The 22,459-nt window shown below is 38.6% G+C and overlaps 1 protein-coding gene and 1 long non-coding RNA gene across 8 annotated transcripts in view; both read right to left on the bottom strand.

The window, feature by feature from the left end:
* Positions 1–12,641: 12,641 nt before the first annotated feature.
* On the bottom strand, positions 12,642–17,217 carry LOC122680199. Its single transcript, XR_006336654.1, has 2 exons — positions 14,856–17,217; positions 12,642–12,799 (listed from the first exon to the last, which is right to left on the bottom strand). It is a non-coding gene; the product is annotated as an uncharacterized LOC122680199 (long non-coding RNA).
* Positions 17,218–18,399: 1,182 nt separating this feature from the next.
* The window catches only part of RIMKLB (ribosomal modification protein rimK like family member B), a 39,443-nt gene continuing 35,383 nt past the window's right edge, over positions 18,400–22,459 (bottom strand). For all 7 annotated transcript variants that reach the window (XM_043881315.1, XM_043881312.1, XM_043881311.1 and 4 more), the window contains one exon: positions 18,400–22,334. In XM_043881315.1, the coding sequence (XP_043737250.1) occupies positions 21,871–22,334 (464 nt within the window). In that variant the 3' untranslated portion in view covers positions 18,400–21,870. The remainder of the gene's footprint in view (positions 22,335–22,459) is intronic.

Raw genomic sequence — 22,459 nt, 5'->3', positions numbered from 1 at the left:
CCTGGCACAAACGGTAAGAATGTATCCAAGGAACATTTAGTTAAGAAAAAAAGCCAAACCTGGTAACAGCAATGAGACTTGCAGCATTTTATCTTAGTTCAGTTCAGTTCAGTTCAGTCACTCAGTCATGTCTGACTCTTTGTGACCCCATGAATCACAGCACGCCAGGCCTCCCTGTCCATCACCAACTCCCGGAGTTTACTCAAACTCATGTCCATCGAGTCGGTGATGCCATCCAGCCATCTTATCCTCTGTCATCCCCTTCTCCTCCTGTCCCCAATCCCTCCCAGCATCAGGGTCTGTTCCATTAAGTCAACTCTTCGCATGAGGTGGCCAAAGTATTGGAGTTTCAGCTTCAGCATCAGTCCTTCCAATGAACACCCAGAACTGATCTCCTTTAGGATGGACCCCATCCCCAACTCCCCAGTTCTATGGCAGCCTTAAAAATAAAGCCTGCTTTTCTAATACTTGCGTGACTGCGTGCTAAATCGCTTCACTCTTTGCAACCCTATGGACTTTAGCCCGCCAGGCTCATCTGACCGTGGGATTCTCCAGGCAAGAATACTGGAATGGGTTGTCATGCCCTCCTCCAGGGTATCTTCCTGACCCAGGGATGGATCGGCGTCTCTGTTTCCTGCCTTGGCAGGAGGGTTCTTTACCACTAGCGCCACCTAGGGGGCGGGGAGCAGAAAAGATCTTATTCCCAAAGAAATGCCATTATTTGATCTATTTGCTGGGGTTCCCTGGAAGACCACTGGCAAGGCTCTTCATTTAACTGCACACAAACTTGCCCAGAGCTAACCACCTTGGGGACCGAGGGAAGAGCTTTTGCTGAATGTTTTAAAATCGCAGCTGCCTCAGATGTTGCTACACACAATAGACTAACCGCAAAGCTTAAAAAGAAAAGCTGAGGAATGAGGTATGCACAGGGACTTTGAAAAAGCCTGACATTGAAAAATTCCTTGGAATTGTTTTTAAAAACCACAGAACAAATAACAAGTCTAAGAAGCACGAAAATGATAAACCCTGAGGAGGCAGGAGAATCTACTTTGCAGAGCTGCCCCGTATTATTATTTGAGATGTTTAGTTTTCAACACAAAATTTATGAGAAATAAGAAAGTATCACTTATACACAGGGGGAAAAATCAATAGAAATGGTCACTGAGGAAGTCCAGATGTTGTACTTACTAAGTAAAAACTTTGCATTAGTTATTTTGTTTTTAATTGGAGAATAATTGCTTTACAATGCTCTGTTGGTTTCTACCCTACAACAGTGTAGATCGGCTATTAAGTAAGTATACATATGTCCCCTCCCTCTTAAGCCTCCCTCCCACACTCCCAATTATTTTAAATGTGATCAAAGCACATCTAAAGAACTAAAGAAAGTATGGGAATGATGTCTCATCAAATAGAGAATATCTATAAAGAGAAAGTTTGGGGAACTTCTCTGACTGTCCAGTAGTTAAGACTCTGTGGATTCCGATGCAGGGAGCATGGGTTTGATCCCTGGTTGGAGAACTAAGATCCCATATGGTGCAACGTGCAGCCACAAAGAAAAAAAGAGAGAAGAGAGAGAAAGTTTTTAAAGGATCTAAATAGAGATTTTGATGTTGAAAAACATATATTCTGTCCTGGGAAGTGTTTTTATATGGGCTTTTTTTTTTTTTTTTTTGCTAAATTGCTTCAGTAGCGTCCAGGTCTTTGCAATACTATGGACTGTAGCCCTCCAGACTCTTCTGGAGAATCCATGGGATTCTCCAGGCAAGAAAACTAGAGTAGGTTGCCACGCCCTCCTCCAGGGGGTCTTCCTGACCCAGGGATCAAACCTACATCTCTCATGTCTCCTGCATTGGCAGGCGGGTTCTTTACCACTAGTGCAACCTGGGAAGCCCTTATGTGTAGTAGAAAAATGTGTTATGCTACCGTTGGGTGTTGAAGTAGTCCATGTATGTCTGTTAGATGTAAAGTTGGTCAAGTCTATTTCCTTGTTGATTCTCCTTGCACTTGGTCTAACCATTATTGAAAGTGGGGTATTAAATTCTACAGTCATTATTGTTGAATTGTCTATTTCTTCCTGCAATGTTGTCCATTTTTACTTTTCAGACCTGTTTTAGGTGCATATGTTTATAATTGTTACTTCTTTTTCATAGGTTGATCTTTTCTCATTACGTCTTTTTTTGGTCTCTAGAAAGGATTTTTGTCTTCAAGACTGCATTGTCTGATATCAGCATAGTTATTCTAGCTCTCTTTTGGTTACTGTTTCATAGCATAGCCTTTTCTGTTCCTTTACTTCCAATCTACTTGCACCTTTGAATAATGACAATATAATTGGATCACATTTTTCATTTTATACATCCATATGCCAATTTCAGCTTTTTGATAATTTAATCTACTTTCATTGAATGTATTAAAGGATCAGTTAGAATTTATGTCTGCCAGTTTGCCATTTGTTTATTATGTCTTCTTGTTCCTCAGTTCCCTCCATTACTGCATTCTTTTTTGTTATAGCTTTCTAGTGGCCACTTAAATGTCCTTGTTCCTTTACTATGTAATTTTATTTTTTTGGCCACAGGATCTTACTTCCCCAACCAGGGATGGAACCCAGGCCCTTGGCAGTGAAAGCTGAGATTTTTAACTCCTGGACCACCAGGGAATTCTCTACATATTTTTAAATTGTGTGTTTAGTGGTTGCTCTGTGTATAATCATTAACATCTTAATTGGTTGCAATCTGACATGGATTAATACAAATTCCATTTCAATAGTTTATAGAAACTTTACTCTTACGTAGCTCCACTCCCTCCTTTGTCCTGCATATTGCCACCCTGCTTATTTAACTTCTATGCAGGGTACATCATGCGAAATGCCAGGCTGGACAAAGCACAAGCTGGAATCAAGATTGCCGGGAAAGATATCAATAACCTCAGATATGCAGATGACACCACCCTTATGGCAGAAAGGGAAGAAGAACTAAAGAGCCTCTTGATGAAAGTGAAAGAGGAGAGTGAAAAAGTTGGCTTAAAGCTCAGCATTCAGAAAACTAAGATCATGGCATCTGGTCCCATCACTTCATGGCAAATAGATGGGGAAACAGTGGAAACAGTGGCAGACTATTTTTTTGGGCTCCAAAATCACTGCAGATGGTGACTGCAGCCATAAAATTAAAAGACGCTTGCTCCTTGGAAGAAAAGTTATGACCAACCTAGACAGAATATTAAAAAGCAGAGACATTACTTTGCCAACAAAGGTCTGTCTAGTCGAAGCTACAGTTTTTCCAGTAGTCACGTATGGATGTGAGAGTTGGACTATAAAGAAAGCTGAGTGCTGAAGAAATGATGCTTTTGAACTGTGGTGTTGGAGAAGACTCTTGAGAGTCCCTTGGACTGCAAGGAGATCCAACCAGTCTATCCTAAAAGAAATCAGTCCTGAATATTCATTGGAAGGACTGATGCTGAAGCTGAAACTCCAATACCTTGGCCACCTGATAGGAAGAACTGACTCATTTGAAAAGACCCTGATGCTGGGAAAGACTGAAGGCAGGAGAAGGGGACGACGGAGGATGAGATGGTTGGATGGCATCATTGACTCGACGGACATGAGTTTGAGTAAGTTCCAGGAGTTGATGATGGACAGGGAAGCCTGGCGTGCTGCAGTCCATGGAGTCAGAGTCGGACACAACTGAGCAACTGAACTCCTACCTTTATGCTTAAATGACCTGTCCTCGAGTTTGTTGATTCTTATCTCTGCTCAAAGCTCCTTTAGTGCTTGCTTCATTTCAGCTATTATATTTTCCAAGGGCAGAGTTGCCCTTTGGCTCCTTCTATTTTATTTTTTGGCCAGGTCACAGGGTATGCTGGATCCTAATTTCCTGATGAGGATCTAACCTGTGCCCCCTGGAGTGGAAGCTCAGGGTCCCAACCACTGGACCACCAGCGAGGTAACCTGGCTCCTTTTATAATATGTACTTATTTATTAATATTCTCTATTTGATGAGATACTGTTCTCAAACCTTAGTTCCTTAGACAAAGTTTTCATTTAGTTCTTGGAACATATTTCAAAATAGCTAATTTAATGTGTCTTAATATTTTCTTTGAAACTGGAATGTATCAAATATTATAATGTAGCAACTCTGGCAATCAGATTCTCCCCTCTTCCCAGTTCACTGTTGTTGTTGGTTCCCTGACCAGCAGTTGAACCCACGACCACAGCAGTGAAAGTGCCCAGTCCTAACCACAGGACCACCAGGGAAGTCCCTTTTTCTTGTCTTTTTTCCTTCTTCAGGTCTTTCTTGAACACGTGTACAGCCTAACTCATGCATATGGCCTCCTAGATTCCAGGATATATAGAAGCTTTCAAAGCCCCTATGGTTAATTCACTCTTCAGCTTGTCCTTTTAAGCTTTTTGGTTAATCTATTGTTTGCCCCAGCCATGATCAAAGTTTGCTTTTTTAAAAACATTATTTATTTTACATAGCAGCCAGGTCTTAGCTCCAGCATGCTCGGATCCCCTGCATTGGGAGCACAGTGTCTTAGCCACTGGACCACGAGGAAAATACCTGCTTTTTTTCTTTTTTAATATATTTTCATTTCACTGCAGTACAGTTGATTTTCAATGTTGTATTAGTTTCAGGGGTACAGCAAAGTGATTCAGTTATATATATACACACATATTCATGTTTTGAAGAGATTCTTTTCTCATATAGGTTATCACAGAATACTGAGTAGAGTTCCCTGTGCTATACAGTAGGTCCTGTTGGTAAGGCTTATTGGTGAGCTTTGTTAAGTGTGGTCAAATGGCTTTTAAACCATGGCAATTTTTTCCCCACTGCTGAGGCAATACACTTCCGAGTTCCCTACTTTGGGTCCCATGATATATTTGAGTTTTCCATTCTGGTTGGTGGGAATAACAAACTGTTCAAGTCCTTTTGTGATCCTGGGAGACTGTTCCTACTAATAATTTTAGGTGCTTCTTTTGTTGCCCTTGTAGGGACTTCTCTGGCCATCCAGTGGTTAAGACTTAGCATTTCCAGTGCAAGGGGCTGGGTTTGATTCCTGGTCAGGGAACTAAGATCCCACATGCCACATAGCCAAAAAAAAAAAAAAAACCACCTAAAAATATGTTAGATCATATTACTTTTCTGCTCAAAACCGTTCAGTGCTTCTCAGTTTCTCACAACATAAGACAATGTCTCTACCATTTTCTTAAGGCCTGTTAATCTAGCCATTAATTACCTTTTTCCTACCATTTCTCTGTGCTCCGTCCATACTGGCCTCATTGCTGTTCCTCAAACATTCCAGGCACACTTCCAGCTTAATAACATTTACCGTTTACTATCTGTTTCCCCTACTGTAATATAAAGCAAATGAAGATGAGGATTTCTTTCATTTTTTTTGCTGATTTAACCCAAACATCTAAAATAGTGTGTGGCACATAGTAGATCCCATAAATATTTGTGGAATGAGACTCTAAACCTAATCACAGAGCATTCAGGGTATTAGGAAGGTTACAGAACAGACACTCAGCCACAAGAGACAAAACAGAGATCTGGTTATTGAAAATGGAGTACAGTATCTGAGTCTTGCCAGTGTTTGATGCCAAGTGTTATTGTTGGACCAGAGATATTTAATGTGCTTTTACTAGAGATCAGAGTTTAACCTAGAGATTGGGCTAAGTGACGCAAACTGTGGGAAGCAGGATCTGATATTAAGCTCAGCCTAAAATGCCTCAAAAACATGACTTCAAAGTGTAAAAATGTCTAATAGAACGTCAGGAGAAGCTCAGATGTGTACTTGGAAAATATTATTCCTACTAGAAATTTTGAAGACTTGCTATATAATACCATCATGCTCCTTTAAAAACCGAATTCATCAGGATTTTTAATGCCAATGAAGATGTGAAAGGGGGCCTTAGAAACTAACATAGAACTGTAAACTTTTCAATTAAAAAAATGTGCTAAATTACACGAAAGGTAAAATTTACCCTTTTAACCACTTTAAAGTGTCCAGTTCAGTGGCAGTAAGTACATTTACATTGCTATGCAACCATCACCACTATCCATCTCCAGACGGTTTCAATACCACCCTTCTTTTAAAAAAAAAAAAGATCAGTTTTCTCATTTATTTATTGGCCACGCCATTGAGGCATGTGGAATCTTAGTTCCCTGACCAGGGATTCAACCCGTGAACCCTGCAGTGGAAGCTCGGAGTCTTAACCACTGGACCGCCAGGGAAGTCCCAATACCACCATTCTTAAAAGGGAAAAAAAAAAAAGTGCAACAATAAATTTTTTCTAAAAGTATTTAGCTACCTATATAATTGTTGGCTTAAAAAGAAACTTCTTCCTTCAGTATCCTGAAGGTATTAGTTATATAAGTAAAAGCAGGAGAAAGTGTAAATGAAGCCCAGAGGCCCATCTAATTCCATGTGTTCTGTCTTTGAAGTAGAAAAGCTTACAGCTCTGTTTAAGTAGAAAAACGTGTGCTAGACTCAACCTCCTTTCATAACGCCAGATCTAATTTTTCTTTCAACTACACTTTACTAGGAAGGCTGCCTGGCAGGTCCTCCATTCTTTTATGCTGTGATAGCTGCCAATACCAGTTCTCCTGGCCTAGACAAAGGTGGAGCTCTACACGGAGGGCCACCTCGTGTGAAGCCAGCAGCAGTCTGTGTGGGCTGAGGTCTCTGTCTGCAGGAGACAGAGGAGCATGTAGTACCCATAGAAGCGCTAAAACATGATTTCTGCTTTTCAGGGTAGTAATTACCTTGGTGTTCCGATTTAAGCCAGAGTTATAAAAGGCACAAAACATTTACTGCCTGTCATCCTTTGAGTGGACCCAAATTGGCAAGTTCGATTTCTTAAAACACATCCCAGCTGCATGGAGAAGCTCATTTCTCTCTTGATTTCCAGACTTGACCTCTGTAAGTTCTCTCTTTCCCATCTCCCCACCCCCGCATCATCTTGTCCTAATGCCTCAATCTTTCTCATAAATTTGTCTCTACTGCTTCTTTTTTCAGACCTAGTCTTTGTAACACATACAGTAGATTTTATTTTTCCTTTCTGGCCACACCACAAGGCATGCAGAATTTCCCTGTTTAGAAGTCAAACCCATGCCCCCTGCAGTGGAAGTTTGGAGTCTTAACCACTGGACAACCAGGGAAGTCCTTATTAGGTTTCTTCTGCTACATAACTCACTATCACAAGTTTAGGTATTTAAAACAACTCACATTTATCATCTCACAGTTAATGGGTAGGGAGTCTGGGCACAAGTCGGCTCAGGGTGTCAGCAGACTGCCATCTCATCTGAGTCTCAGGCTCCTCTTCCAAGTCCAAGATCTTGGTAGAACTCAGTTCCTTGTGGTTGTAGGCCTGAAGGCGTTGACTCTCAGACACTCCCTGTTCCTCATCCTCTCTTCTGCCCTCCATATGGCAGTTTGTAGCAAGGCCAACAAGAGTGTCTCTGCTCCTTCAAATCCAATTTCTCCTTTCTGTTCTCTAGAGCTTCGTTTAAGCAGCCCACCTGATTAGGCTGAGCCCACCAAGGATCATCTCCCATTTGATTAATTTAAAGCCAACTGATTAGAGTCTTATAGTTACAAAGTCCCCGGACCTTTGTCATACAACATAACCTAATCACACAATGGTATGCCACCATATACACAGGTCCCATTTAAAGAAAGGGAAATACAGACTTCCCGGGTGGCCCAGTGGTTAAGAATCTGCCTACCAATGCAGGGGACATGAGTTTGATCCTGGGTCCAGGAACTAAAATTCCACTTGCCACAGGGCAACTGAGCCCTCACACCACAACTGCTAAGCCTGCACACCACAACTACTAAGCGCGCATGCAACAAAAAGATTCTGCGTGCTGCAACTAAGACTCGACACAGCCAAAAATAAATGAATGAATAAATACATGTTAAGAAAAAAATAGGGACTTCCCTTGTGGTCCAGGGGCTAAGACTCTGTGTTCCCAATGCAGGGGTCTTGGTTTGATCCCTGATCAGGCAATTAGATCCTGCATGCTGCAACTCAAGAGTTCAAATTCCGAAATGAAGACCTGATAACAAAGACTTTAGCCAAATAAATAAAGTTTCTAAAAATGAAAGGGAAATAGAGTTTACTTCCTTCATGGCTCAGACAGTAAAGAAGCTGCCTGCAATGCAGGAGACCCAGGTTTGAGCCCTGGGTTGGGAAGATCCTCTGGAGAAGGGAATGGCAACCCACTCCAGTATTCTTGCCTGGAAAATTCCATGGACGGAGGAGCCTGGTGGGCTATAGTCCATGGCGTCGCAAATAGTCAGACACGACTGAGCGACTAACACACACACATACATATCAGAGGATGGGAATCTTGGGGGCTTAATGGAAGAAATAGCTTTCTTCTCACTTCCTGAGTATCCAGAGCTATTCCAATTCATTTCCATTTTCCAGATCATCATAAAATAAACCAAAACGCTTCAAATTCCCACTATGAGAACAGTCACTAAGAATACTTTTTAAATACTTAGGCTTTGCTACTGTGTGACCATTGGAAGATCACTTAAGTCTTCTAAATCTGTCTTAACCTTTCAAATATTATATTACCAGTAAAACAAGAAAATAATCTCTATATTACTATTCTCCATTGTCATTCCATTCATTGGCTCTTTTTAGAGAAGAAAACCACCCTCTTTCTCTTTTATTCTTGTGGAAAACTCATTTTATTATGTATTGTTGCTGCTGCTGCTGTCGCTTCAGTCATGTCCGACTCTGTGCGACCCCAGAGATGGCAGCCCACCAGGCTCCCCTGTTCCTGGGATTCTCCAGGCAAGAACACTGGAGTGGGTTGCCATTTCCTTCTCCAATGCATGAAAGGGAAAAGTGAAAGTGAAGTTGCTCAGTCGTGTCCGACTCTTAGCAACCCCACGGACTACAGCCCACCAGGCTCCTCTGTTCATGGGATTTTCCAGGCAAGAGTACTGGAGTGGGTTGCCATTGACTTCTCCGCTATTATGTATTAGGAGGGAACCATTGTAATGGATTTGAAGCGCTATCTCATTGCAGTCTTTTTTGCACTTCCCAAATGATTAGTGATGTCGGCATCTTTCCATATGCTTATTGGCCACTTGTCCATGTTCTTTGGAGAAATGTCCATTCAAGTCCTTTGTCCACTTTCTGAATTAGATTTTTGTTGTTGCTGTTGTTTTAGAAACTCTCAATTCTAGATACTAATCCTTTATCAGATATAGGCTTGCAAATATTTTCTCCAATTTCTACTATTGATTCAGTGTCTTTTCTTCTTTCCATCTTCCAGCTGAATTTTGGGATAGTGGAAGACAGAGATTATCACTTATAGTTCAGGGAAAAAGGGAGCAATTCTAACTGAGCCATTTAGTACTAAGTTCCAAATGCTATTAGGTTTACTTTTAAATCTAAGAAAAACCTATCATTGATCATTTTTGCAGATGGAAAAATTGGTGCAAAGATAAATTCTCCACAATAACAGAACTAGCATGTGGCAAAGCTAAATTTTAGACTGTTTTGACTTTGATAGTATTTGTCAAATGATTAGGCTAGGGTTATAGAGACTATTGGACAAATAATAGGCTTGACTGGTCTTACTTCACTTCATTGCAAATTCCTTGAACTTAGATATCTGTATAAATCTACTCTAGGTATAATGTATTTGTGTTATCCAAAGTCAGGACTGGCCCAGTGAAAACCAGCCCCAGTATATTTCAGGCTGTTTGGCAGAGATGACTTACATAAAGTGGTCTGGAATTATGCTAATCCATCTGTTTACACATAAACTGAATTTATAAAAAGCTTATTACTTGTGCTAGCAAATATATATTAATGTTCCTGACTAATGTTGGCATATGTTTTCACTCAAATTGGTTTTCCTGTAGATGGGAGTACATACTTAAAGAGATAATAAAAATTGTTTTGGAAATATTTGACTGGCAACTTTGTTTTTTTTGCTTTTAGTATGATAAAATACCCTAATTATGCCAAATATGGATTTTGAAAATATTCCGCGTGTGTGCTTAAATACTCAAGTTGATTTTATTGAACTGGTACAAATGACTTCACTATCCCTATTGGCATCTTAGTCCCTGGTTATTAACTAGATCTGGCAATTCTTTAATCCTACCACATTCCTGTTATGGGCCAGTGATCCTCCATCAGATCTAGTGTCACTCAGGCAATCCAATAACCTGGCTTGTGGACTTGAGCCATTACTTTTTAAAACTCATGTTTTTCCCCCATCCTTTGATAATCAATTCTCTTTGAACATAACCATGGAAAGCCCCAGCTACAGTTTTCCAGGGTTCAGTTCAGTTGCTCAGTCATGTCCAACACTTTGTGACCCCACAGACTGCAGCATGCCAGGCCTCCCTGTCCATCACCAACTCAAATTCATGTCCATTGAGTTGGTGATGCCATCCAACCATCTCATCCTCTGTCGTCCCCTTCTCCTCCCACCTTCAATCTTTCCCAGCATCAGGGTCTTTTCAAATGAGTCAGTTCTTCCCATCAGGTGGCCAAAGCACTGGAGTATCAACTTCAGCATCAGTCCTTCCAGTGAATATTCAGGACTGATTTCCTTTAGGATGGACTGGTTGGATCTCCTTGCAGTCCAAGGGACTCTCAAGAGTCTTCTCCAACACCACAGTTCAAAAGCATTCTTCGGTGCTCAGCTTTCTTTATAGTCCAGCTCTCACATCCATACATGACTACTGGAAAAACCATAGCCTTGACTAGACAGACTTCTGTTGGCAAAGTAATGTCTCTGCTTTTTAATATGCTGTCTAGGTTGGTTATAGCTTTTCTTCCAAGGAGTAGGTGTTTTTTAATTTCATGGCTGCAGACACCATCTGCAGTGATTTTGGAGCCCCAAAAAATAGTCTGACACTGTTTCCCCATCTATTTGCCATGAAGTGATGGGACCAGATGCCATGATCTTAGTTTTCTGAATGTTGAGTTTTAAGCCAACTTTTTCACTCTCCTCTTTCACTTTCATCAAGAGGCTCTTTAGTTCTTCTTCCCTTTCTGCCATAAGGGTGGTGTCATCTGCATATCTGAGGTTATTGATATCTTTCCCGGCAATCTTGATTCCAGCCTGTGCTTCATTTTTTACCATAAGGACACATATTCCTCCCTGAAAATATTAGCTCTTCTAGCAAGGTTGAATTTGTATTCAAATTCTTTTCAATTGGTTACCCTAAGAAAACTCTATCAAGGTTTTTCTTCCTTCAGTCTCCTTCCCTGTATCATTAGTAGAATTCTTTGGTTGCATGTAATGAAGACAGTAAAAACAAACAAACAAACAAAAAAAACTTGTTTTTGGCTGTGCCAGGTCCCAGCTGCAGCATGTAGGCTTTGTTTTAGTTGGGGCAGGCAGACTCTCACTTGTAGCATGTAGGATCTAGTTCCCTGACCAGGGATGGAACCTAGGCCCTCTGTGTTAGGGTTGCGGCGTCTTAGCCACCGGATGACCAGGCAAATCCAGAGAAAAGAACATTTTTGTTATGAGCTAATGGGGGAAAAAATGAGATAAAAGGGTTTTGTGTCTTAATTTATCTGGGCTGCAATGGGTCTTCATTGTGGTATGCAGGCTCAGTAATTACCCCACGTGGGCCTAGTCTTGGCATGTGGGATCTTAAGTTTCCTGACCAGGGATCAAACCCAGGTCCCCTGCACTGGGAGTCTTATCCATTGGATCACCAGGGAAGTCCCAAGTTTGTTTGTTTTTTTTTAATATGAAATTCTTTAGCCAATGAAATATGGAAATATGGAATAATCCTGTCTGTATTGAGAAATCTCTCTCACACACATATGCGCACAGTGATCCAACCAAAAGGTCACGTGAAAGGAGCTTAAATAATAAAACTGAAAGGAAATCAAGAAAAATTCAGATTCAGCAGGTCTAGAATAAGATTTCAATAACCAAAATTTTACAGAATTCAAGGAAAGTATTTATTAAATACTCAACTATATGCTAAGAATTATACATGTATTATAGTTTAGCTAATACTTAGACATTAATCTAGTAAAGCAGGTACAATTATTTCCATTTTTCCTCTTACAAACACTCCTTTATGGCTTGCAGGTGACTTATCAAAGACCATGTAACAGTAAGTAATGAAATCAGAATTTGTATCAGATACAAAGGCCATTCTTTACTGAAAGTATGACAGCTGCCTCTGTATATATACATATGTTATCAGATCCCCTACAGTTCAAATAAACTACATCAGACATGGTCTCCAGTCACAAGATTAAAACGTAGTAAGCAGGGCTATGACAGGTGTGTGCCAGAGCCTTGTCAGAGTGACAGGGAAAAGGCTGCACTTCTTCAGAGATAAAACATGGCAACAATTATTCAGCATGGACAGATATACTGAGATGAAAGGGGTAGAAGAAATTCCACATAATACATGTTTTAGTGTCTATCCTTGTGCCAAAAGGAATAATCATATCAGAATATATTATACAGAGATCAGTCTGTCAAGAACCAAGGAGTTTCAGCTTGCAAAAAGTGAAGAAAAGAAACAAGGAATGACCCATGTGGAACAAGCCTAGAAATACGGACTCAAGTGAATTCACACAAAATGTAGTGGGCAGGGATAACTGACAGAAGAATGAATCACACCCCATGCTGTTTCATTCCCACTTCTGGTGTTTTTATTTTATAAAGAAAGCACATTGAATTAAACACTGGAGAGCTACGGCTGCCTTGTTTTGTGTTACTTCTATCCTCCATTTGAAAAAGCATTCAGTCAAGATCAATCTTCATCCATTCTGTGAGACCAAAAGAACCTAGAGGGGAAAAACACATACAACTCACTCAAACCACAGATTTAAACAGTGCCTATAAATAGGATGAGAAAAAAGAAAAAGAAGATACGAAAAGTAGCTAATGTAACAATAAAAAATAGTAAATTGTCTAGACTGCTGCCAAAAACCATAACCATATCTTTTTGTAATCACCACACTTTACCTTGGTGATCTCAACTGACAAAAGGTTTAAGGCATATCATCCTTACTTCCCAAATTTACTTGACTCTTCTTTGGGAGAAACTATTAGGAAACTATTATTTCCTGGAATTTTCTCTCTAGAATCAATAGTTCATTTATAGGTCCATTATTTTATCTATTTTTTTCAAGATGTTGCCAACATTGCAGCCAAAATTTTGTTTTTATCCCTGGAGTTTTGTGACTTATTTCAGTTAGACATCAAGTAAGCATATTTTTCTAGTGACTGATTTAAACTGTACTATAGAGATATGGGTTTCCCTGGTGGCTCAGAAGGTAAAGCGTCTGCCTGCAATTCGGGAGAACTCGGTTCAGTCCCTGGGTTGGGAAGATCCCCTGGAGGAGGAAATGGCAACACACTCCAGTACTCTTGCCTGGAAAACTCCATGGACAAATCAGCCTAATAGGCTACAGTCCATGAGATTTTGAAGAGTCGGACGTGACTGAGTGACTTCACTTTATAGAGATATGTGCAATCTTACAAAAATCAACCTAAATTTAGACACTGAATTTTATATTAATTAAAAAATACAGTTATACAAAAAATGTGTCAGTAATATTACTCCCTAACAATCCTATCATATAGACAACAGTGTTTTATTTTAGTCAGCACCAAGGGGAGAAAAAATATCACAGAGTTACTGTAACAAAATGCTTGAACAAACAAAATTAAACTTAAAAGGTTCTTCCTCTAGTGCTCCAGACTGCATTTTCAGTAAGTTATTCAATGAGCATTAAATTTTGGCTCTGATTAAGATCCAAGCTGTTCATTTTCCTTCAGCTCTAAAGCACTGATATCTCCTTATACTAACCAAAATGTGACAGAATTATTTTTAAAAATTTAGAAATTGTAATCTTATTAACTGAAGCCATGTATTCTTATGTTCCATTCTAATATATGTAAAGTTGTGTTTAGCATTAATCAATTTTTAATAGGTGAATTTTTATACCATTTTTTAAAAAAAGAAAATTCACTATGTATTTAAATGATGATATCAGTAATTTTGGCTTCATGTTACTGTAAATCCTTTATTCCAAATATACACAATCAATCTACTTAACGATCTACTTCTCCCATTGCTAGCCTAGAAATCTGTCAGAAAAAGAAATTTAGAATATTTTGTTGCAGATTGTTTTGCTTCCCAGAATAGAAACAAACGTAGGCCAGAGGGGAGATGAAGTAAAATCCACAGGGACTGAGTGAGAAAGAGAAGCACGGAGAGACAGAGGTAAGAGAAATACCAAGGCAGGAAAGTGGAAGCACAACCAGAGAAAGAGAGGGAAGGCAGAGCCAAATAAGCAAGAGAGAAGGCGGATGTGCAGAAGGGACTGATGGGCAGACAGTGATAAGGAAATGGGACTATAAAGGAAAGAGACAGCAAGAAGATCATTTTCGGCCCCAAACTTTGTCAAATTACATACTTACAAATTAGTTATCCCCCTAATGTTCCCCCTAAAAATGGGAGGCTATATTTACTACGATATAGCATAAATTTTTACCATCATTAAAGTCCCCATATGGAATATGTTAGTAACTTGATGGGGGGAAATCTTTTCACAATGAGTATCAAATCACCACGTTGTACACTTTCTTAAGATTTTATCCGTCACTTATACCTCAATAAAGTTGAGATAAAAAAAAATCTACATGTATCAATATACTGGAAATCTCTAATTTTACATATTGCTATTTTTCTCCCCCTAATTTAAAGAATGATAGTACTCTACTTAGGACAAATTCATTCTACATCAAAAATTTATAGCCATTCATGATTACGCACCACAGTAATTTATGGAACACTGGTATCAGACTGAAAACACATTCTTGAAATTAACTTACCATTTTAAAGTCAAGATCAGCAACTGCAGTCCTGTTTCCATTTCTGCCCTGTTGCTGGACATGGTATGTCACGTTCTCTCTCTTCTATGCAGACTGCCAGTAGCCATCAATCTGAAGAATTCTTTCTTCTGCTGCCACCTACCAGTTTATTTCTCTGCTGCAGCAGAAGAGTATATAGAAAAGGTTCTCGCTTACTAGTCACATTAAATAGAAAGCTTCCTTTGTTTAACATTTCATATTTTCACATGTGCATGAAATTCCTGTTTCCCTGAAACCTCCCCACCAAAAGTTAAAACAACAAAAATCCCAATCACAGAAAATCAAAACAGGTATGATCAATGTTCATGCTAAGCTGGGGGAGGGGGAGGGGGAGAGATTCAGACACTCAGCAGTTGCCATCTCAAGGAGCCATTTCTTGTCTGTTAACACTTTTCTTCTTCACCTGTCCCTACAAATAATAAATGCATAACTTAACAATTTAACTAGGTAGTCTACAACTCCTACAAAGTTTAAGTTCAGAGACTACCAAAAGACTCGTGGAAGATGCAGCAATAAAGGAGTTTTTAAAAGTAATTCTAGAAACTAAGGGTGTTAGGTGCTTTACCTGCTTGAGTTTTCAATGTTCTGGACTGCTTATTGCCCAATGGCTCTGAATACATTAAAACACGAACACATACGCCACCTACATTTAAAATAGGGTAGCATTTGTATGCCCATATAAGCAATGGGTGTATTTTTTTTTTTTTGCAAAAGAGTAGTAATTTCATTAGGTCCTTTTAAAAGGACTGACCACAAAAAAAAAAAAAGAAAAAAGGAACATTTTCTCATACTGTAAACATACATAGAAGAATTAGGGCAAAAAAAGGGAGACAAGAGTGACAAATATAATAACTGTTGTAGAACTGGAAATTAATACCACAAAAATGCTTTTTCTCTTTTTTAGTATCCTGAGATTCACTTGTATTAACATTCTCCTTATTAATGAGGTCTAGGTTTCACTTATTCTTTATTAGCTACTAAAGAACAATATGCAAGAATGAGCTAGTGATGATAATGAACTAGTAAAAATGGCATGTTTTTGTTCCACCCTCCCACTACCTTTACTCCCAAAGTAAAATCTTTTTTGGTCAACTTAAAAAAAATAAAGCAAACACTGACATAAGCACTAGAGAAAGGCTGGTCAACAGTGGCACTGCAGTGACATTGTTTCTGCTTTTTCATTCCTTCCCCCATCTCAAGCCCCACCCTTTGACCTCTGTATATGGGATGAGCCTGAGCAGGAGAGTTGCTGATGTCAGGACTGCGCCGTTCCCACGGATGCTCCTAGAGGCCTGCTGTGCTTCTGGGAACTGGGGCACAGGGATGGCTGTCTGACTGAAACCTAAAACAACAACAATTCACCCCACCCCTCATGTTCCCGAACCCCACAACAGCAGCCAGGATATATACGCTATGTAAGGACCATCTAATATAGTTTGAATATGGTGAAATCTGAAAGTAATTATTCTTAACATGTAAGTGATCTTCAGGGAGGGGGAAGTGGGGAAGGCAGCGGAATGGAGGTTCACAAATCCTCCACGTTCCAAGTAATCACATAGTGAATACACCCTAATGCTGGCTATTTTTATCAGCAACAGAACAAGATCCTTCCATTCAAGCCTATTTAGTATACATCATAAATTACTACAGGAGTGCAGTGGGATTCCTTGGTTAGTAAATTTCAGTTCAAGAGATAAAATATTTTAAATCTTAAGATACTACAGGAATGACTATCCCTACCTCACAGGAGTGAACTGAAGCACAAAACAAGTTAGTAACTTATTATATGCCTTTAGCAGTAGAAACCATATTACAAGCCAGGATTTCCTATTCACTAACCTAGAGGGTTATCAGACTTACAGCCTGCTTGGATAGGACATCCAAAGAGAAGTTTTGAAAAGTCCTGACTTCTGCCACTAAAATCCTACCTATCAGAAAGAGGAGTATCTCCCAAAACTCATATTAGAGCTAAAACTTTAGGAAGGACAGGAAAAAGAAGGAAAAGGGCAGGTGGACTGGGATAGACACAGGAGGGGATAGTATATTTACTAACAGGAAGGCTGTTAAAATGGCTAAGTTATATTCCTATTTCTGCCACTAACTTTTGCTTCATGGAATTAATAAATTACTTCAAGATCTTGTGCTTCAAAGTGCCCTCCAAATCTATTCAATCTATACCTTTTTGAATGTTTAAACTATTATTTTATTATGTCTGCTGACATCCACCTCTTTCTGAGAACTTGTGTTTCAGAAACACTAAAATCATTTCTTCTGAAATCATGCTGCTCCTGAATTAAATACTCTGTTATCTTGGTCTCATTACCTTTCACTTTTTTTTTTTTTTTTTTTTACCTTTCACTTTTATAATGAAGTCAGAGAAAGAGAAGCACTACTAAGGTCAACTGAAGGCTATGGTGAGTTTTTACCATATATATAACCTAGAACCTAATTTTACCTTTTCAAAACTCTAGTTTTCCATACCTGTCAACTCCTAATTGATGTCTTTATACTGTGAGCTCACTGTGTATTCGGAACACCAACCTCTGAAAAAGCTTAAGCCAGAGTAGCACAATGGAAGAAACATACAAACCCAAAACAAAAACAAAGCCAAAAAAGTCACACTCTGAAATAATCATAGACATATATGCAAGAAACGGAAAGATCTAAATGGCTAAAGCAAATCCCCCAAGAAAGTTCTGAGTTCATCCCAACTACTTCAAACTTCACCCCCAAAGGTTTTTTCTATAACCAAATTATTTGCTAGACGAATTTACACATTGTTTTTTGAAATGAAAGTAATTACAAACCCATGGGTGCCTTCAAAGTACATAAAGAAAGGAACTTTTAAAAAGAAAGTAAGGTTAGCCTTGTGATGGAAAAAAAAAAAAGGAGAATCAAATTACCTGCCAGCAGGCTGGGGTTGTGCCTGAATCCAAACCGCTGCATTTACCATTCACTCTACAGCTGCATTATTGGGGGAAGGGGAGTTTAGAAGGGCACTGACCCCGAAAGTTCTCAATACTTCTCACTCATCATCAGGAAGGGGGAAGAAGGAAAGTTTTTTCTCTGGGTATTTTTTTGTTTGTTTGTTTTTGTTTTTTTGGCTCCTGAAAAGGCTGGCAAAGAACAGTAATAGTGCAAGCAGTTAGAATATTTCTTTAAAAACAATTTTAAAAATGCAAAACATTATGGAATTCAAAACACCACATTTTCGTTAATGTAGAAAGAATTGTCACTAGAGTTAGGCAGCCACCCCAAAACAGCATGGCAAAAGGGCAACTGGTATAAAAGAAATAAAATACCACACAAAAATCCAAAACAAAACTAAAAACATTTCAAATTAAACCTGGAAGACTAGGAGATTCCAACAGCAGATTTCTGTCCACTACTGAAACAGTCCAAAATCCAAGCTTCAAAGGCGCCTAAATGTATCTTAAATGAAATTTTGTTTTGTTTTGTTTTTTAAGGAAAAAAAAAAAGAAAGAAAGAAAGAAAGCAGTACCTGGTTATAAATCCTGCAATATATTACATTAAAAAATATCCTAGTACAACAAAAACAAACTTTAAAAGAAATTAAACAAACAAACAAACAAATAAAAACAGTAGCAGCAGAGGTTACCTGTCTGAGCACCTACATTTTCTTAGGAGGGGATCGTGTCTCACCAGCCATATAGCCCATAAACCTTCTCAAAAAGAGTGAGTGAGCCAGGAGAAAAATGTAACACAAGATTGGATTTCACAACGTCTCTAAGCGCCCCAGACCCCAAACTGGGGATTCATTTGAAGGAGGAGAATTTCTTTTTCCTTGTTTTCTTCTCGTGAAAAAGAAGAGATGATCATGAAAGTCAATGACTTCTTTCAATGTCTTCAATACCTTCTCAAAAGTCTGATAAAGTGCTCGATGAAAACAAGTCTCTCAACGGATTTTTTTCCTAAATATTCCAGGATGTTTCCTTATTTGATAGCATATACAGAAATATTTCAAAGTTCAGTGGAGTTAAAGCCAGCAGAAATGACCAATCAAAAGAAAATAACTATTAAAACTTTTAAATGGAATAGTTCAAATCTGTATGTTTGTGTATATATATATAGTCCGCTTTTCATCATGGGTGACATAAAAGCAATATCAGAAAGAATTATGTTTAAATACAATTCAGAATTACAATTTTAACAATATATAATAGTTTTACAATAATTCAGATTTGCGCATGATAACAACTATACATATTTGGTTAATACACATTTTTAACTTTCATAATAGCAATAAAGATTTTAAGAAATTTACTAAACCATATGAAAATATATTTAACTTTCACTTAAATATCTGGGCTGGTTTATTTGGGTTCTTCCAGTATGGTTTGTTCATAGTCTTTACTTTTTTGAGAGAATTCAAGAGGACATTTGTGTTCTTTAACTCTAAGATGACCATCCTTGCCCTTCTCATTCTAACATATGAGCGTATGATCCAGAAGTAGGTTGGTAAGGCTATGTCTTAATAGAGTGTGAATGCACAAAAGATAGATAGTGAGCAAAAGTAACAGTGAAATAATCTCAGGTATTTTTTCTAATGTATTTGGTCAATTTGTAATTTTTTACAAGGCTACACCTACATCTTTCCTGGTGCCTTATGCCATCCAACAGAAACCTTGAGTTTTTCATCAAATAGAGAGGGTGTTCTATCTGTGTTTTAAAATTCACTGACCTATATACATGTGATACATAACTATTCAAAGTGTATGTATGTGTCATAATCTATGTGGCAACCAGATGGTCTCTATACACATATGAATGATGATTTAATTAAATGTTCTCCCTTTTCAGTTCTCTATCCCAAACAGTGTGCATCTTCCAAAGTACGGTCATTCAGTAACAGAAGTACCAAGTGAGCCAGCGGTACTTATATATGCCACAATATGTCCCATGATAACCTTGTACAAGTCAAATTCTTTTAGATGAGATTAGGATATCCTCAAGTAAACCAGAAACTCCTCTTTATACATCTTTTTCTAAGGTGAAATGAGACACTGCACAGATTAGAGGTACTATTCTATTTGTCAACAATCAACCTTTCACTCCATTTTAATATTATTTAATTCTATGGAAAAGAAAACAAATTTTATTACATTCCTTTTTTTTTAAAATGGGGGAAAAACTGTACAAGTAAGCATGATCAAACCTCCATTAGAGCTGGTTAATACTGATCTTATTGCCTTGAAGTCTCTCTAGTAAGTGTCCAAGAAATTATGTTTAAGGTCCATCTGAAGGAAAAAAAGCACTGGAGAGGCAAGAAAGGACTTGGGTAAAAAGCTTCAGAGGATTGTAGGGAGATGGAACTTGCTGCTTAAAAAAATTACGTTGAGCTCTGGAGCATCTCTACTTCTTAACACACCTTCCAAACCATTCGTTGGAATAGTTTCCCATGTTTAAAGGCTCATATTATATGCAGTTTGGGGGCTTTTATGAATTCAGAAATAAAGAAATATAAAGAGAATATTGAAGGCTTCAGAGTAGGGCTATAAGAGACTTCTAAGTCCCCAAACAAAAAATGTTCAGTCTACCCCACCCCAAAATCTATGTGTAATAGGAAAAAATGCACAGCAAGAAGCAGAGGGAAAGCATGTAGCCTTGAATAAATCATACACTGGACAGTCTAGAATCAAAGAAAAAAAGCAAACACACATATACACAAAAGCCTAAAAAGCATCTATTCTCCTCATATCTTCAGGTGAGTACCTCTACCCAGCAGAGTACAGTTATGAAAACAACTCGACTGTTTTTTTTTTTAAAGTAAAGAACTGTGTTTCCTATCATGCTCCATTTTCTAGTATCTATCCTTTTTGATTGGTTGGTGTAAACAAAAAGCAAACACATAAACATGCATGCGTGTGTAAGCACATGCACACACACACACACACATACACACAACTCCCTCTTAAAATGTGAAAAATGCAAATAAATAATGATGGAATCACTTCCATTTTATACTCAGGAACTTATAGGCCCTTGATTTGCCCCCCAAAATATTTTTCCTTGTCCTTATTCTTTAAATGCCCAACCACCAAAAGAAAAAAGGAAAAAATAAAAGGCTTAAATGCACATGTTTCAAGTCAGTGTCTTGTTAACAAAAAAGGTAGCATTTTCTTCACTTTGGCCATTGTTAAAGATGCAGGCATAGATCAGGGAATGTTAAGACTAGCATGTATTAAAAAAAAATGCAACATTAACAGAGCATATGTCTTTCAAAAAAGGCTAAAACACTAACAAATACAAGTCAATGCACATATTTTTAACTAGTGCAATTTTATCTACAATGGAGTAAATGTTATTTTGTGTGCCAGACATTGCAATACTGTTCATTTCCCTTTTATCATGCAAACATGCCAATTTTGTCATTAAAGGAAATTTTTATTGGGTCACACTCACGTTGCCCTCCCACCCATTTCAGGGTTGAAAAAAGTCGCTAAGAGAGTCCCTTAGGATTTCGTAAATATGAAGATAAAGCTACTAGTTAATAGTGTATAGGCTGAATTTTCAGATTTTTAAAAAATGAAAAATTATAATTTAGGTGAATGTTTACCTCATCCATTAAAACACAATATGAAATTACACTCCTGTGAAATTTGTACCAACTGTACAAAAACAAAAGGGACCATGAGAAAAATTATGATCTTCATGGCCTGAGAGCCTAAACATTGCTGAGTAACTTAAAAGAGTCTGACATTTTTCTCTCTCACCTCTTCTGCCTCTCTATCTGTAGCATTTGTAAATAAAAGTAACATCTTAATAGCAGAGATCATGTCTATCTCCCATTTCTTCCCTCCTAACTACTCCTACTCAATTTTCTCATCTTCCTGAGCATTTTTCATGAACAGCATTGCAAGTTGGTTTAAAAAAGAAAGAAAAAAGAAAGAAAAAAAGGAAAGAAGAAAAAGAAAGTTTTACAAGGGTTTTGTTGGTTAATTATTTACCGGTGGAATCACTCCACCAGGAGTTTGATTTCATTGGCTAGCAGTTGGTTCATGTTGAATAGGCCCCCTGGGAGCTTGGTGAGCAGCTCTCGCTCGGTGGTTTCAGGGTCGCTGTCAACAGAGCTGGAACTTGCGCTCATGTTGTCGACAGCAGTGTTGGCTGGGGGACCCAGCTCCGGCTCACTAGTCTCACTGGCCGTGGACACCACGGAGAGCAGGGACATACGCCGGGTGAGCCGGCCAGAGGGCAGAAGGGAGGCGGCATAGTCCGCAATGATACCAGCTACATCTAGATTACAAGCCTTATCAAAGGCGATGAAACCTACATTTGCATTGGCCTCGCAGACACAGAAGGAGCCGTCATCTTTCATCAACAGGTCAATGCCGCACACATCCATTCCTAGGATATTAGACACCTGGATAGCTAGCTGCTTCCCTTGTTCACTCAATGAGCACATCATTCCAACACCACCTGGCAAAAGAGAAAAAAAGTTACCAAATGATAAATTTTTGTAGTAAAACTAAAGCAGACCTTAAAAGTAAGCCCACTAAGGTTAACCATCTCTTCAAAATCTTCTAAATCAATAGCAAAAACAT

The sequence above is a fragment of the Cervus elaphus genome, chromosome 22 (genome assembly GCF_910594005.1).
Source record: "Cervus elaphus chromosome 22, mCerEla1.1, whole genome shotgun sequence".
Lineage (NCBI taxonomy): Eukaryota > Metazoa > Chordata > Mammalia > Artiodactyla > Cervidae > Cervus > Cervus elaphus.
Note: the sequence above shows the minus strand (reverse complement) of the source record. Positions and strands in the feature narration are given on the sequence as shown.